Genomic DNA, 18,496 nt, shown 5'->3' on the forward strand with positions numbered 1-18,496 from the left:
ATAATATTTTATTTCAACGTGTTTTGCAAAAAAAGTGTCAAGGTTCAGAAGATGAAATTTTCGTCAAAAATGTAAATTCTTAATTAAAAAAATGTTTGCTTCATTTAGTTTTTCTTCTGAATTCTTCTCATCAGAACCTACAACGCTGTTTGCTGTTTATTTTTACTGCTGTCAAAAATGTCACAAAAAAAATGTTGTCTTTTTTTAAGGCGTAAAATCAAATTTGCAATCAAAAAGTACCGTCATCAGGGGTGACATTTGGTCTGGGGGGTGAGATTGTATCATATAAATTTCAGCATTTTTGTATGACCCAATCTCAACCCTCAGACCCAATCCAATGATAATTTTTGGAATCGTGCAACATTTTCGAGTTACATCAACTAAATTTTTTTTCTTACGTGATAACGTGATTTTTACCAGTAAACGTCATTCTGGTGAATACAGTTTTTTTCTCTCTATGTTGCCAATATAACCATGGACGAACGGACATGACACGGGGTTTCAAAAAGTGAAGCCAGTTTTCTTTTACTTCTTCTTGGCGCAAATATACGCATACTTTTTCCATCAATTTTAGTGAAAAAATGACTCGCTGCTACAACTTTGACAACCTGAATTTGAAATTTGAAGAAAATTTGTTCCAGTCCAGACTCGATTATCCAAAGTTTTGTGGATAATCCAGTCCTAAAAAAAATGTTATCTTTTTTTAATTTTCTTACATTGAATATCAAATTCGAGTTTTACGATCCCATTTTTGTCCAATTTGAGTGTTGATTGCCTATAATCATACCAAATGAATCTTTCAATAATTTTTCTCTACCAATTTAGCCGCCATCTAGGATTCAAAAATTTCAATAATGTGTTTGCAATGGAGTAGAATTAGCTAAAAATACTTAACATGAATTGCCAATATTACATGCTTAATTAATATAATAAAAAATGTTGTACAACTCTTAAAAAAATAAACCTTTTTAAAACATTAAAAAAATTTAAAAATAATTCAAACATGTTTTTTTAGTACAGATTGCTCCGTCTTAAACACCCGTCTATGATGCAATCATTTTCCTAGCTTTTCCTTTGCGACACGTGCTTCTTGCATAACAGTATACCGCTGGATATTGCTCATTTCGAGAGACCAGGGCCAGGGCAACACGTCAATCGTCGTGCTTTGCTGAAAGATTCGACAATCCCTTAAGTAGTTTTGCTCTTCTCTGCGCCCTAAAAGAGACACACGTGTTTCGCCAAACTCCATCTTTTCTTCAAATGTGACATAAAAGTTTCCCTCACACAGTAGGCGATGGAGACGGGCGGTGCGTCAGCTTGGGGTCCCACTTTTGTGACGTTTGACGATTTGTTTGGAACAAGTGAAATCCACCCAACACTGCTCGTGAACAGAAATGATTATTTTCACTAGCTTTACACAAAAGTTAACAGATTTGCTCGGTAGTAAAACTCATAATTACAGGTTTTTTTTTGGAAATCAAAGATAAACGGCTAGCCTAGCATGTTTTTTTTAGTTTTCTCAACGCAACGCAAAAGGGATAATTGTGTGTGATATTTGAACTGAAAACGAAATTATAACAAAAAATATATTCAGGCAGCGGTGTGTTCAGCAAAACAGGAAAATATTTAGACAACCAAAAGGGAACAATTTCTTCGTGTGAGTGGAGGTGCGTTTTTGTTTAATTTCTCGGAGTGGTTTCTATTGCTGCGTGAATTCAACAACAACAACGATTTTTAAACGGAAAGTGGGTGGAATAAAAGAAGAAACTAGTTGTGTTTACAGTGTGGACAACAAAAAAAGAAAGAAGGAGAAAAGAAAAGACAAACCAACTAACTAAACCATAACATGAAAACGCAAGGCAAAACAATAAAAGTGTTACAGAGAGAACAATACAATATCAGGAAACTTCAAATTTTCAGTGTTTCGAAAATCGTTTTTTTTTTTGTTGTTTTTCATCAACTTCAATTTACAAAAGAACGCTTGAGCGTGACTTTTCGTTTTACATCAAAACATGGTATTTAAAAAGGTAACCAAACCAACTGATTTTTACAGAAGAAATATTGTGTGTGGGTGTGTTTAAAACTTTTGTCTGTGGTGCGAGGGGGAGGAGGTGCACACTGTTGCTGTTTTAATTGTTCCAATGAGACAACAATAACAATCCAAGTAGGGTTAGCAAATTTCGAGAATGCACGCTCGTCACTCACACACGCACGTCCAGAAAGATAGACGAGCGGGGGGTTTTTGTACAGATTTTAGAAGGAAAAAAGTGTTAAACAATAGGAAACAAAATGGCGGGAACGAAACAAATGCAGACAACAAAATCAACAACAGATCGTAATTGTACAATTTTAGTGGCGGTTTTGTATATTTGTTTTGGGTTAATTTGCGTTTGTATTGACATAAATTTTGCGTTTTGTTTGTTTTGTTTGTTTGTATTGGTTGCTTGGTTTTTCCCACAACAAACGAAAAGTACTACTTCTAACATGTCAAAAACAAGTAACTTGGTTCTAACGTAACAACTTGCCTTTGTTTACATAACAAATAACGGAACGAGACGAAAGTAATCCAAAAGCCGCTAACGTAACAAATTGAAACACCAAAAACAACTCGCTCGTTTTGGTGCGCAAAAAAAAAACCAACAAAACAGAAAAAGGTAAACAATGCCAGCATAGTATTATGTCAACTATTTAGTATAAACACAGTCAAAGGGGGTTCAACAACATCATTCGATCCGAACAACTGTTAACAAGCAGCTAGTTTAAAGAGTGTGTCAGTGTGAGTGTGTGATTGTTTCTTTGATGAGTTGAGGGTTAGAGAGGTGTTGGTGATCGCAGCAGGCCGCGTTAGCGGCGATTGTTCTTGCTGTGATCGCGTCCTGTGTGGGTGGATGAATTTCCATGGTCTGCTTCGATCGACTAGGGTTGTTCGTGTGTTGTGGGGTTGTTTTTTTTTCGCTACAGCCAACTATATTTACACTACGAGAAAGGTTCGCCTGGGAATCGGTCGATTTTCTTTTTTTTTTGCACAATATCCAAAACACGAGTAATTTTTCTTGTCTATCTATCCGTTTCTAATAATAGATAATGATGCAGTGTGTGAGTGTGTATGTGTTTGGAGGGTAGAACTACGATTATTTTTGCTGGCATCTCTCGATTAGCAAAAAAAAAAACTGATGCAAAAGAAACTGTGCGAGGGGTGAATCTCTACTCTGATGAAGGGGGATGTTGTGAAAGGGTGGGGGTAAATCCTCTCTCTCTAAATGAAGGTCATATCGAAAAAGGGAGGGGAGGGGGCACAAACACACACACACACGCCTATGGATGATGTATGGAATGAGGCCAAGTATGGGGAAAAATCAATGACGGCAAATGCTAAAGAGAACAAGAAGAAGAAGAGAGAAAAGAGCTGGCTTCTGTAGCAGAAACAAAAAAGAAGTTTTTTAAAAAGAGAAGGAAAAGTAGAACGATGGAAGATATAGAGAGCAATTATGAATTGGATGGCACTACTTTTATTATGTTGAGGGGACGGGTGATGTTGGTTTGCCATGCCAGATGGAGATGAAGGGGGGTGGCGACATCATTTGAAGAGATGAGACAAGGGTGGTATTCACAACTCTGTTTGTTCGACGCTTTTCCGGTGCTTCAAATTTCATTCAAGGACTCGCGCAGACTGCCATAGGTATTAAGGTCAGGTGACACAGCATGTATATACTTCTTGTGAGATTTTTTTTTATTCGAGTGAAATGATGACTCTAGATAAATTATGATCAGCTATCAGAAATCGATGCGAAAACTTTCCCGACTAAATATGGATGATAATTATGCTTTTCTAGGTGAGTGTTTGTGTGAAACTGGCTCTAAAAATGAGTTCAACTCGCTATCGAGTGTTTCGAAAGAGTGAACGAAAACAACACATCGACTCACTAACGAAAAACCAAACTAGAAGACTTCACTCGCTAAATTTCACTTGTTTTCAACTCGATTTTAGCTCTATAACTAAAGAAATCAACTCTAACCAACACTTTTCGTTAATCAACCAACCAATAGCTTGTGTCGAATTGTGTATTTTCCAAATCTTCCAAATCGAATCAAACTGAAGGGGAAATTTCAAACTAAAACAAAAAAAAATCAAGAAGGGTCAAAGGTATACAGGGACGATTACTCACCGAGACTCATTACAGGTTCAATTTAGAATTAGATTGGGGAAAAGGGTAGGAAGGGGAATTGAAGAAGAATTGCAATTTGCGCGCGCGCTGTGTGTGAATGTTCTAATTGAAACTGAATTGAAGAACCATCAAAGATTCATTTGGCACAAGGGAAGGAAGCGCACACACACACACACATCGGCCGCACACAGTCGTTGGCTGCACCCCGCGAGGCGGATCGATAACCCTCCGCTCCGCTTGCCGTTGAAATATTCAGATCTCAGAGCAGCACGCGTTCGGTGGAGACGCATGGCAGTTGGAGCGGTGCCAGCTAGATAGAGTTGAATGCCGTTTTGGAGTAAACGCCATTCGCGTCAACAAAAAATTGACGTATACGCCATTCTGTCGTATAAACGGCAGAGTAGAAGTGATTGCTAATAGCACTAAAGTGCTGACGATGGTGGTGGTGGCGGTGGCGTCGCAATCACTGTTTGGATTGAACGATTCTAGGAATTAGCAGAGTTATTAAAAATGGGGTTTCATTTGAAATAGGTTCAGCAACAGAAGTGCTGGTCAATCGATATTGAATGAACTAAAAAGTCAAACGCTGTTTTTGTTTGAATTTGCGGTTAAAATACACAGAAAAAACGGTAGTATTGCATCTGGGAAAGGTGATAGATTTTCGGTAAAAAAGTGTTATTTTACATCAGGAACTGGTGAAATTTTCATTAGTTTCTGTTGAATTTCACATTTTTAACCAACCAAACAAAATTGTCAACCTTCCGAAATTCAACTTTTTTTTTGCTGTGTACATTCAATTATGTATTTTTCAAATTTCATGAATCGAAGCCAGAAAACTAATTAATCCATTAAAGACTTTTAAACAGTAAAAATGAAAAAAAAAATCAATCGATTTTGATTTCAAAACTAAGGATTCATGTTTTATTCGTGGTTTATGGAAGGTCTAACGTCTTCTCAAGTTAAATTTTTGACGACCCACGATGCAAGTTCTTTTTTATACTAAAGGTACAAATTGAAAATTAGCTCGGAGTTAATAAAATATTGTTAAGAATCAAAACTTTACATTTTTTAATAAACCAATATGAAGGGCAAAACATTTTTAAAATTTTTTGTAAAGGGATAAGGCGTCATTCATTCTTGGAAAACGACTGGCTTTGAGTATACAGTCCAGACTCGATTGCCGGAAGCCTCGATTATCCGAATGTTGGCATAGGACTTCGGATAAACGATCACGAAGCAAAAAAAATGTTTCTTATTTTTTCTTTGTCGTACTTTTAACATCAAATTCGAATTCTGCGACATAATTTTAGACAAATTTGAAATGCATTTTTTTAATATTTCATCTCTGCCATTTTGACCATGGCCTTGGATTCAAAAATTAAAAACTCACTTTTTTCGTGGCCGTTTTTCCCCCATCTCTCCTATTGACTATTTTAAAATAATATTATGTTTCTAGATAGTGTAAAACACTTTAAATCGCCAATGTTAATACTCAAAACGCGATTTACAAAGTGGTCACAAAATGAGGACGAATCGGATTTTACATGTTTTGAGCAATTCCATGTCAAATAGGGAATCGGTTGTACCCGACCCTCTCCGATTTCAATGAAACTTTGTAGACATGTTATCCTACGCTTATATAAGCTATTTTTGTGTATATGGAACCAGTTACACTCGATAATGACATTTGAGAAGGGCGTAAGTGTTTTCAATATTTTTGTATTTCGTAATTTAAATATCTCGAAGCCGTTGCTTCGTATCAAAAAGTGGTCAGAGACAAACTTGTAGGATATTTGACGGGCTTTCCGAAAAAAAATACTCAAAAATACAAAAAAAAAACACTCAAATTTGAAGGTGAGCTTACGATTTTTTTTCGTTCAAAATTTTTTGTGAAAATAGCCTAAGATGTTACAAAAAGACTCACGAAAAATGCAGGATGGAGCAACTCACCTAAAAAAATACAAAAATCATTTACTGAAACTGTGTTTTTCAAAAGTGCTCTAAACAAAAAAAATGCATAACCGATAGTGGGAATCGATTCTCCAGACAATTTTACATAAAAGTCTCCATATTGACCATTGTCCTAAGTCCAATCCTTATGAAGTTACAGCGGTTTTAAAAATAAAAATGTTGAAAAATAGGTTTTTGATGGTTCTTGGCAATTTCTATATGACAGATTTGATTTTTCAGTCTCGAAAATATTTTTGCCGGAAAGTTTGTCTTAGACCACATTTCAATTGGATGTATGGGCTTACAGAAATCGGAGAGGGTCGAGAAAAAAGTACCAAAAAAATCCTGTTTGGGGCTGAAATTGCTCATTTTTTTTCTTTCCATGGGCTATTCCTCAGCAACCAAAGGCTGTTTCAACAAAATTAAAAAAGCAAAACGTGAGGAATTTCCTCAGCTTTTTGAAAATATTAATGGCCCTAACTTTAAAACGGTTTCTTTTCGATGCCTCTGTGCTCTCTTGTGCTAACTAGATAGGAAAACTAACAAGCTTAGTACAAGATATGTAGCACATAGTCATTGCATTCATTGCAATTTTAATTTCAAATTTAAAAAAATCCTGTTTAATTTTTTTAAATCATCTCTAAAAAAAATATTAAGTTTTTTTGCCGTATTGTAACTTTCTGAAAAGATGAACCACTAAAAATAGTGTAGTGAAGACACCAAATTGATCAAAGTGTATGGAAAATTATATGGACAATATGATGATGCAAAATGACTTTTTAGGGCATACGGAAGGTATTCAACAATTAGCTAGATCAGAAAACAAAAAAAATAATCGGAGGTCGAGTTGCTCTTGCAGAGTCGGTTCCAGTTGAGGTTCGGCGACAGAGTAACTCAGAGTGAACAGTCTTTTTATTTTTTTGGCTCCAAAAGGTTTGCTGGTAGAAAACGTGTGATGTACCACGAAGTTGAACCCAGAAATCAATGGTCAGTGTTTACTCTATGGTTCGCCTGCTTCGTTTTGACTCTGGGCAGCATTATTATCAATTCCATAAAAAAAACTCTTATTTGGACAACATTTTTCGCACTTTTCAGCAAAGTTGTTCTTTGGAACACGAACTAGAAACTTATCAGGTTTTCGAAAAAAAAGTCATTAAGAGACTCCCAAGTCTCTTTCAAAATTTGTTTGATTTCGCTTAGAATGTTCGAGTTCATAATCAAACTTTGATATTCGAGACTCTGGTCAATCGGGCCCTCCAAATAACAGAGTCAAGGCTGCATGAGAATATCGGGTATACAAATGGTTGCCAGGTTAAAATAAAAAAAAATCTGGTCAAGTACCGAAAAAAAAAACTGATAAATTCTGGCAGACGAAAATCTAACAAAAAATAATTAACGAAAAAGGGGAGGGGGGATACGAATTTCCAAAAGCTTATAAAATCCTGATGGTTTGATTTATTTTCGATCAAAAAAGTTGAATTTAAATTTTAATAATATTGCGCCTTTTGCACTTTACTAGAGTCCTGCGTAATTATTTTCATCACAGTATTTTTCATCACAGTGATTTTTCTTCACATTAATGATGAACTATTCCGCAGCACTCTACTGAGGTGCTTAGTGCGCAACGTTGACTGTTCTCAATCCTGCAAAGCAGTGTGATGAAAAAATCTAGGCCTAGCACGATTGACATAAAACTCTCGAAATTGCTGCAAGGCGCAATAAAAAAATATTTAATATTTTTCGGATTTTCCATTGAACTCGTTCATTTGCATCGAAAAAAATGTTCCAAATTGGCAGAAAATGAAAAATCTGTCAGAAATTCATTCATACCCAGATTAATCTTGCAACCTGGCAACCCTGGTTACACCATGGAACCCCATGAACGCTGCTGATTCAATCAGTTAGAACTGCCATGCGTCTCCATCATTCGTAGTAACTTGAACGAGCGTATAGAAAGTGAACGTTCTAAACAAAAATAAATCAAAATCAAACTAATTATTACCAACAGAAATACAAAAAATCTCCTTCCTGCTTTTCGAATCAATCAATATAATCTGTGATTTCTACTGTTTCACTTTAGAGTTTTTTTTTGTGTCTGCGAGCGAGCCTATTTGGTTGCTTTCATTTTTTTCTCAATATACAAATCACCTCACTCACTCACATATTTTGTGTTATTTTACATGAAAAGGAGAAGTGATGGTGTAGCTTGCTTTCCAGTGGACCTGCTGATTTTTTTTTACAAATTTTCGAGCCGACTGCTGCTGCTACCTACGAGGAGACATTTCGAGGGAGGGTGGGGAGTAATCTACGGACAGTACCACACTGACTGGCTGGCTGCGAAAGGCGGGGGTTGCGGGTTTGCAATAGAACAATAGAAGATTACACAGGGCGTAAGGGGTGGGCTGGGGGTTGGGGGGAAGGTGCCACAGAAACAACACACAACCGGCAATCGAGAGACTTTTCTATAGATATATTCAGAGATTATGGATACACAACACAATATACTTTTTAGGGTGGAAGGACGTGTGTTGGTTTTTTTTGTGTGTGTCTCTGTGTGTCATTGTTGCAATCGTGAAAGTTGGTGATGTCTAACAATTTCGTGGTGTTTGTTGTGGTATTTTTTTTTGTGTGGAAGGGGGTGGTTATTTTTTTGCTGATTTTAGAAACATTTGTAGCAGATTTATGTTTTTTTTGTTTGTTCAAAGGGGTTGGGTAGGGTAAGGTAGGCTATATCCAAAACAATATACACATGCAGCACATCCTAGCTTCCAATTGGCAAAGATAGCTTCATCGTAATCATCGTCGTAGGGCGCGCTTTGGTCACAACACACGGGTGGTCACTCTCAATCGATTAACAAACAAATTTGGACTCTTTAGCATTTTCGTAATCTCTCTCTCTCTCTCTGATTGGCCGGTTCCTGGACTACGATCTTGTATGAAAGTTTTTTTTGTTTGATTTCGCAAGTTTGTTTTTGCGCTAAGCTCGCTACTCTCGTCTAACATCATTTTCGTTTTGGAAAGGTTATTTAAAAAGTTTTAGTGTGTAGAAAAACAATAAACAAAAACACATATTTTTGTAGTTTTTTTTTTATTCTTGGAGAAACAAGAGGAAGGCACTAGAGTAGTGTGAGTACGTGTGTGTGTGTTTGTGTTTGGTAGTTGAGGGTTGAAAGGAAACAAAGAAATCAATCGGAAAATCTGACAAAACCGCAAACAGAAAAAAAACAAAACAGGACGAAGAAATTAAGAACAATCCCTCACATTTTCTCTTTCGCTTTGCGACTTAACATATCTTAGGGTCAAACAAAGAAGTCATTAAAGGAAAGAAAACGGTCGTCTGCGGACACGGTTAATGGTCGGTTGCATACACGGCACGCACACACACAAACATAGAATAAACAACAAAAGAAGGGGAAAATAAAAGTGGGTATAAAACACAATTACTCCACGGGGGAATTAAAGTTCAGTGTTTTAAGCTGAAGATAGGGCAGGGTTAGTGAACCGCTTACGACTAGAATTGAGTTTGTGTTAGTAAAAGGGATCCAAAAAAGAATACGAACAACAAATCAAACTGAAACGGTTTATTGGTTCTGATCTATTAGCATTTATTAAAAGCTGTATCTTACTTAGATGGGGTAAAACTTTACAAAATAAATAAAATTAACAACGAATTTTAAAGTTGGCGCCCTTTGTGTATCCTTCAACTATCCTAAAACAATTAATCTTAGTGTTAAAGTGTGTTTTTTTTCTTCATTTCATTCCGTATGATAACTAACTTTTCTAAAACTTTATGTTTTTTTTTAAATCGTAAGAAAAATTAAGTTGGTCTATTCATATGGCTTTATATCAAAAGTGTATAATATTTTCTTTAAATTTGTTCTCCTTTAGTTTCTTTTTTTTCTCTCTATTTTAACAAACATGTTTTCATTTTTAAACTCTAGCTTGGCTTAAATCGAAGTTGGCTTTGAGTCGACTAGGTCGCTCATTTTCGCTTTAATTTTTCGAATCCTATCTTACTGTTTCTCGTACTAGCTCTTAGTTGTGTTTTTAGTGTTTTTTTTTCCTAGCCGTGTGCTTCCTAATATTGAAATTATAAAATAAATGAAAATAAAAGGAATGTTGAAAACTGATAAATGAGACACCGAATAAGGGGGGACACGGGACTTTAAGGGTTAAAATACACGGAAAGACAATTCATCGCCAAATCAGCAATTATTTTTGCTAAGCCAGCCAATTTTTTTTGCAGCTGCAGTCAGTTCTGGCAGCTTCTAGCTTTATTTTCTTTTACTGGATATGCAGCTGAAGAAGCTACTAGACTAGATTAAATCTGGTTAATCGAAGTAGGCCGACAAAGTAGTGTAAACAAATAGTCTACCCAGCTTACGTCAAAATTTATGTTTACATAAATATTAAGCAAGATTGACTGTTTGTTTACATTTCGTCTTTGGTCCATATACATACTTTTGCTTGATTTCCACAATTTAAAAAATCCAACGCGCTAGTAAAAAAAAATTGTATAAAATCGAAGGCTGAAGGGAATATTTGTTTACAAAAACATTTCAAAATTTGTTGAGACGTCGTTGCAAACAAGTTTTCAAGCAGTATAATACCATCTTGAGGTCATTGAAACATCCAACTTTACTCATTTTTTATGTTTTTGAGGTTGCGTTTGCCAAAAATTTCAGTTCTGTTTACATAACAAAAACGGATTTTTGTTTTGATTATGTTGCCAAAAATGCGACTGGATCAGCAGAAAATGCCATTAAACTAGCAAAACAATCTGCTAATAACCTCGCGATGTCCAACATTAAAAAATGCGTTTTGATGTTAAAGAAAATATGTTATTTTACGCCGAAAACATGTAAATTTACCTCTCTTCCGTTGTAATCCTACAATCGAGGTTAAATTACATCTAAAAGAGGTGTAATATCAAATTAAAACCTTTCAAATTTGTTTTTTAAGCTGTGTGGCGGCGCTTCCCAATGAAATAGCTAATTTGCCTGTGGTGATCCAGCAAACAAAATCTGTTGGTTCAGCAACTTTCTTAGCGAAGACAGCAAACCAACTTTCTGGAAGCTGGCAACTCGGAAAAATGCGATTCCAGTCAAATTTTCTTCAGGCTGAGATAATTTTCATTTTTTGAAGTTTTAAGCTAACTTAATCTCGATTTGACGATTAATCCCCTGTCCGTGTGGTGTTCAAAACATAATTTTCATCACCAAGATTCATTTGACAATAAGTTTGATTTTTCCCATATGGTCCAGCGGCCAGGATGATGGTGACATAACTACCGTCAACAACGAGCCAGGTGTTGTGTTGTAATCCGCGAGATAAGCGTGCAGTCGCCGCTCCCTCAAGTGGCACACTTGTACAACTCTTGAAACTCTGCTGCTCAGGGCAACAACATTTCCAGAATTGTTGACTTTTTCCTACCTCATTTTTTTTTTTTGAAATCCTTTAAATCCCGTACCGGCCCCATTTGGCGAAATTTTTCCTAACTTTTTTTTGCTTGCTTCTTCCGATTTTGGGTCCAATCCATCGCAGTAGGCCTGACTGACAACTCTCTCTCTCACTCTGTGTTCAAGTGTGTGTGCTTCTGTGTTTACCCTGCGCGTGTCGTGTAGGGAAGCCTACTGTGTTAAGCCTTTCGCTCCTATAGAAAAATAAAACAAAGTAATGAAAATTAAACAAGAATAAAATAAACTAAACGAAAAAAGAAACTAATACGCACACTAACTTTAAAACACACATCAATACAGGTTCGGAGAAACGCAAGACTTGTTGTAGTTTAACTTTTTTTTTTTGCTCAACTCGAAACTAATAAATCACGTGGTACACACAAAACGACGAAACGGTGTTAATTGGCGCCTTCGGCGCGGCTTGCTTGGCTTTGCAGCAGTGTTGTTAAAATGTATTAATTTGGCGCTTTTCATGTTTATGTTTAATTTTTCGGGGGGCGCAGCAGTATCATCATTGTTACGACGCGGGGTGGAGGAGGAGCGTGGTTTTTAGTGGTTTTGGGCAGTTGGGCGGGGGTTGCGGTTAAACAATTAAAACAAACAAATAAAATAAAAGAGGACACACGTTTATACGGGGGTTGGTCGGACGGTTAAAGTTAAAATTAATCGTAATTAAGATAAAAACTAAACGAATTATAGACTGTACACAGCAAATGTTTATACGGTATGAACAAATAAAACAGAAACGGTAGATATATTTTTGATTTCGTGATCATCGTCGGAAAAAAATATATTTCTTGGTGTCACAAGAAAATGGCGACAGAGTGGTGGGAGAAAAGGGAGTAAGAAGTAAGAGGTAAGAAGAAGAAAATAGTGAGACAGAGTGTGTTGGTCTTGTTGGTTGGCACGGTACAAATAGAAAAACAAAATTAAAGTTTGTTTTTTTGTTGGGAAAAGTAAAAAGAAGTGAAAATAGAAGAATTTTTTTTGCGATATTTTGCTTTCAAAACGTGATCCAAAAAGAGGTCGAAAAATTTTGTTTTTGCAATCTTTAATAAGTAATAATTTTGTCGTTAAACAGCGTGTTTTTTTTTGCTTTTTTGAAGTTTTCCTATATATTGTTGTTTGTTTTCGAATCGAATACGAATTTCCAAATATATAGTAAATGTATAGAATACATATGCATATGTGTGTGGAAATATATAAATTAAATTTATATACTGTATTCTACTTTATTGTTTATACCTATAATATGCTGATTATTATGAAGTCTTTGATCTTCATCAATATACTTAAGATCGCCAACATTAGTACCTATTAGCCGGCCGGTTGGGATGTTGGAACCTGGTGGATATAAGAGATTTGAGAGACCTTGACTAGTCATTGTACCACTCGTGCTCATGCCTCCGGGATGACTGCGTGAACTTCTAAGACTATGCAAGCTATGAATGGAACGACGTTCTTCTAAATCTTCTAATGTGGATCGAAATGCACGTACAACACGAAGCTGGGTCTGCAGCCTAGTAAGGCCACGGATCCATAATATCTGACCTGCACGGGGTTTCTTGTCATTGTCCAGCGAGTCGTAGCGTTCCTCGCCGAGCCGGATCGCTTCGGCGTACTCGGCTTCGCCCCGGCCCCACGCCATCTTCTTGGGCATCTTGCGGGTCGGGATCGACGTGACAATCTGGCCCCAGATAAGCGTGCCAAGGCCGAAGAACACACTCCACAGCCACTGTTCGACGTTGAGTGCTTTGGTGGAGAAGGCCACCTTGCCGAACTGGATGATGAAGATTTGCGACACGAGCGTAATGATCCAGATGCTGTAAAAGATCGGGTTTGTGAACAGGCCCTCGAAAATGTTCCGCTGGCCGTGGATCTTGCGAGCGTTCAGCTCGTTGAACAGCGTCATAAAGACGAACACGTTGAAGATGATGGTAAAGTGCTGGGTCGCTTCGGAATTGAGTGGTTGGCCCCGGCCGGACTCGATGTCCAGCAGTCGGTCGCCCACGAACAGCAGGCCAAACACGATAAACAGTTGGTAGAGTGCTTGGCCGAGGATGTTCTTCATCATTGTGCGTGAAATCAGTGGTTTCGTTCGGCCGTACGGCTTACGCAGCAGCAGATCCGGCGTGGGCATTTCGGTGGCCAATGCAAGCGAAGCCAAGGTATCCATAATCAGGTTCATCCACAGCATCTGCACGGCCTTCAGCGGTGAGTCCTGGACGGCGCACGCTCCGATGAACGCCACAATGACCGCCACCACGTTCACCGTCAGCTGGAACTGCAAAAACTTGGCAATCGAATCGTACACGTTGCGGCCCCACATGACGGCCTTGACGATACTGCTGAAATTGTCATCGGTTAGAATAATGTCGGAAGCTTCCTTGGCCACGTCTGTGCCGGCAATGCCCATCGCAAAGCCGACGTCGGCCTTCTTCAGGGCTGGTCCGTCGTTGGTTCCGTCGCCGGTGACGGCCACAACCTCGCGATTGTCCGACACCGCACTGTCGATGATGCCCTTGACCAGGTTGTACTTGTCCGTGGGGGATGAACGCGCCAATACTCGCAGCTTCGGCCAGACCTTGTCCAGCAGGTGCTGCTGGATGTCCCCGTTGCTGTCGCGGATGCGTCGATTGAACTCCTTACCCTCCAGGATCAGGAAGTCGTCCTGCGGCCGGATGATGCCACACTTGGTGGCGATCGACCGGGCCGTGTTGATGTTATCGCCGGTGACCATGCGCACCGTAATTCCTGCCCGTTGACACTTGCGGATGGCGTCCGGAACCTCCGGCCGGACCGGATCTTCGATACCCACGACGCACAGACAGGTCAGGTTGCTTACGATGTTCTCCTCGTCGTCCCAGTTGGGTTCGCCGTCGCAGTGAACCTGGTTGATTTCGGCCTTGCCCGGAACAAACTCCCGGTACGCGATCGAGATCGTGCGCAGTCCGTCGCAAGCCATCGGTTCGATCACCTGGTGCAGAAGCCGCTCCTGCATGTCGCGGGTAAACTTCTCCAAAACCCCATCCTGACCGTAGATGAACGAACACTTCTTCAGCACGATTTCCGAAGCTCCCTTGCAGTACACTCGGTAGCCACCACCCGGTCGCGGAATCACCGTACTCATCGATTTGCGCACCGAATTGAAGGTGTACACACGGGTGAACGAGTTCTCCGGATGTTGGTCCCGGATGGATTGGTAGCTCTTGCCAACGCCCTGCACAAATCCGAGCAGCGCACATTCCGTCTTGTTGCCGACCTGCTGGAGCGGATCGCCCGGGTTCGTGCCCGGCATCAGACACGTCGTGTAGGCCGAGTTCAGCGCGATTCCTTCGATGACCGCTTCGCCTACCACTCGCGGAATGTCCGAGAACTTGGGCGTCACTTTGCAGAGCTTTTCGCAGATGTACGACTGCACGACGGTCATCCGGTTGGTGGTCAGCGTGCCGGTCTTGTCCGAGCAGATGGCGGTGGCATTTCCCATGGTTTCGCACGCGTCCAAATGACGCACCAGGTTGTTGTCCTTCATCATCTTCTTGACGGAGTAGGCGAGCGACAGGGTGACGGCGAGGGGGAGACCTTCCGGAACGGCCACGACCAGCACGGTCACACCGATGATAAAGTGCTTCACCAGGTTGTTTGCGTACGAGTTCTTCCAATGTCTCTGCTCGATAACGAACGTCTGAATGCAGAACTGGATGATGAGGATGATCACGGTCAGGACGGCGATCGTCGATCCGGCGTATCCGATTTGGATTGCCAGTTTGGTCAGCTTCGCTTGGAGTACGGACTTTTCCTTGGCACCTCCGTGGCCACCGGCAGCCTTACCTTCCTCGCCATCGTCCGAAGTGATCGAGTCGACCGTCGTTTGCGACTTGAGTCCCGGATGGTGGCTGTTGTTGGTGATCTCGTCTCCGTCCTTCGGCTTCTTGCTCTTCTTGGCTTCCTTCTTCTGGGCCTTGGCCGCCGCTTCGTGCTCGTCCACAGCGGCTCCCAGCAGCGTGAAGATGATACCGGCCTGCGAGTTGACTCCGACGGCCGTCACGATCATTTTGCCGCTACCCTCCATGACGTGCGTTCCGGACAGCACCATCGGGTCCGTCGATTCGCTCTTTTTCACGTGGTCCGACTCGCCCGTCAGCGAAGACTCGTCAATCTTGAGGTCATTGCTCGCAATCAAAATTCCATCCGCAGGCAGCAAATCGCCGTACTTGATCTGGCAGATGTCACCGACCACGATGTCCCCGATGTTGACCTGGACGGCATCACCGCCACGAATCACCGAAAACTTGTGCTCGCCCTCGATCCGCGACTGCAACCCTCGGAACTGCTTCTCCTTGGAGTAATCGTTGAAGGCCGTCACGATCACGACCACAAACACCGACACCAGAATGGCCAATCCCTCGATCCACGCGTAATGCTCTTCCTCCTCCTCGCCCAGTCCCTCCTCATCCTCGTCTGCAGGCTGGTAGAACGACAACAGCAGCGAGATGATGGCCGCAATCTCCAGAATGATCAACGTCACGTCCTGCAGCGCCTCCCACACCAACGTCAGGAACGCCTTCGGGGGCTTCGGAGGGATGATGTTCGAGCCGAACGTTTCCCGCCGGTGCTCAATGTCCGCCTTCGATCCGCTCAGGCCCTCGTTCTCCGACGTGTACAACTTCCGGCAAATCTCGTGCACACCGCCGTACTCGGTCACCATCGCCACCCCTTCGCGGCCCCGATTCTCCATGATCTCGCGCAGATTCTTCAGCGTGATGCCGTACTGCGCCGGCCGTCCGTCTATCGTCGCCATCGTTTTGTTGTTGTTGTTGGTACTTGTTTTTGCTTAGCTCGAATTAACTTACAAATTACTCTCTCTCTCTCTCTCTTAAAGCAGGGGGGATGTGTGTGTGTTTTCTTGTTACTTAGTTTGCGAATTCCTTAAACTACTCAAAACTCCTCGCTCTTTCTGTCTATCGTAGCGCGCCGCGTAACTGGTAGGTAGTTAACAGTAGTAGCTAATAACTCTAGTTATCATCGAGTGTTGTCAAGTTGTGTAGAGGAGCTCCTTCCGGTCGTCGTCGCGGCGTTTCCCGCGGGGGAGTGGATCGACCTTGACCCACACGTCGTCGTCGTCGTCCCACACACACACACACTCACACGCGCGCGCTGGTTCTTAACTGACCGCCATCCTCGATTGCTGGCCGGTTGTCCGTAAGATCGATTCCTGAAGTGCCCCCTTCCGCAGGAGGGGGAACGGTAAGAGGGTTTGGGGAGGGGAGTAGTTTACACAACGCACACGCACGCACTTTTTTAACCCTTGGTCAGTCAGTTGTTCCCCGGCTTGCACACTACAACGACACCATTTTTTTCACTTTTCTTTTCTTCGTTTCACGGAATTGGATCGATTTTTTGATTGTTTCGATTTCCACAGGCTCCTTTTGGTGCAGCAGCTGGCTGCCAGCGGTCGTCGAGGTCTTCAAAGCGCCTCACTCGGTCGGTCGATTTTTATCTAAAATTGAAAAGGAGAAGAAGGAAAAAGGTAGAAATGAGAAATCAATCCTCCGGGGGTTACATCATACTGAGTTGGAGGGGGGGATGTTTTTCCAAGGTGAAGAAAAACAGCGATTCTCATCGTGTTGTTGCAAAGAAAAGGACAATTTCGGTGGCTAAATTTGTAATGTTGATTTGAATTATTGCGAATGTTTTCTTTTTGCCATCGGGGCCCCCCATGTTTGGTATCCTTCATCGAAGTAGGCATGGAGAAGCATGGTAGCTGAAGGGGACAATAAATCAAACGAGCTCGAAACATCACAACTCCGTCCAAGCCTGCTTTGTTTGAGTTTTCATTTTCAGCTCAATTTGCAACAACACATTTTGAGATTCCAACTGTTTGGATTTTTCAAGTGAGGTGATTAACAAGATTTTTCCGCACCATGCTTCGCTTCGTATTTCACTCGGCTGTCTTCAAACAAGGTGAGTTGTGTGTGTGTGTTTGAGTGTAAAAATTTCAGTTTCCAACAAAAATACCCCACCACACCGAGGCCCTACTCAAATATTCAATTCGAGCAAATTTCATTATCCAAAAAACACTTCAATCTTGCATCTTGTTAGTCTTGTTCTTCGACAACATCATCTCTTCCAAATTCTGAGCAGTTTTGTCTTACTCCTCGTGGGTGGCATTATATTCTATACTTCTCAGTGTTTTCCTCCCACATACTCTCTCTCTCTTTTCTGTATGTATGCTAATATGATGCTTTCCCGTCTTTTGTATCTGTGTGTGGTGCCTCTTCCTTTGATCTTAAAATACATCCACCTGCGAGAAACATTTTCCGAATTTTCGTTCCCTCTGGCTGGTGAGATGGAGAGATGGGCCCACAACCTCCCACCTGGCAACTACCCATCAATTTTACCCACCCACCAAATGCTGCTGGGCAAGGAGGGAGGATCGGAGCAAAAAACATGTGTGAGCCATGAAACAAGAGAGCATCACTTTTACTTTACTGTGTCTAACTTGTTGGGTTGGGTTGTGTCGGAGGGGAAGAAGCATCCAGCGAAATCAAGTTTCAGATTTTATTACATTTTTCAAAGTGTTTCTGGAGTAGTGAATAAAGCTGTTTAAATGGCAAGATTCAATATAAACCTCAAGTTTTATGTAACTAACATTACTAGAATTGAGAAGATCACAAAATTTTGCTGAAAAATCATTTTCAACATTGAAAATTGAACCAATAGTTTCTGAGATATCGTCTTTTCGATTTGGTAAAAAAATGATGTTTAGTTTTTTTGTAAAGGTTTTTGATATTTTCCAACAAATAATGTCCCCTTAAACAGATTAGGCACAATTTCGCACTATGGCTTAGAAAAAAAAATTTAACCCCATATAACATATCAAAAAATTTCGATAATAAAAACTTATTTTGGGAAATAAAC

General features: G+C 40.6%; 1 protein-coding gene across 17 annotated transcripts in view; it reads right to left on the reverse strand.

Moving 5' to 3' along the window:
• The window catches only part of LOC6037235 (plasma membrane calcium-transporting ATPase 1), a 97,877-nt gene that overhangs the window by 9,990 nt on the left and 69,391 nt on the right, over positions 1-18,496 (reverse strand). For 11 of the 17 annotated variants that reach the window (XM_038252718.1, XM_038252720.1, XM_038252722.1 and 8 more), the window contains one exon: positions 12,821-17,075. In XM_038252718.1, the coding sequence (XP_038108646.1) occupies positions 12,821-16,376 (3,556 nt within the window). In that variant the 5' untranslated portion in view covers positions 16,377-17,075. Of the gene's footprint in view, positions 1-9,682; positions 11,770-12,514; positions 17,076-18,496 lie in introns of those variants that run through there. The other 6 variants (XM_038252735.1, XM_038252733.1, XM_038252731.1 and 3 more) reach the window with 5 other exon arrangements.

This window comes from Culex quinquefasciatus, chromosome 2 (assembly GCF_015732765.1).
Source record: "Culex quinquefasciatus strain JHB chromosome 2, VPISU_Cqui_1.0_pri_paternal, whole genome shotgun sequence".
NCBI classification, from domain to species: domain Eukaryota; kingdom Metazoa; phylum Arthropoda; class Insecta; order Diptera; family Culicidae; genus Culex; species Culex quinquefasciatus.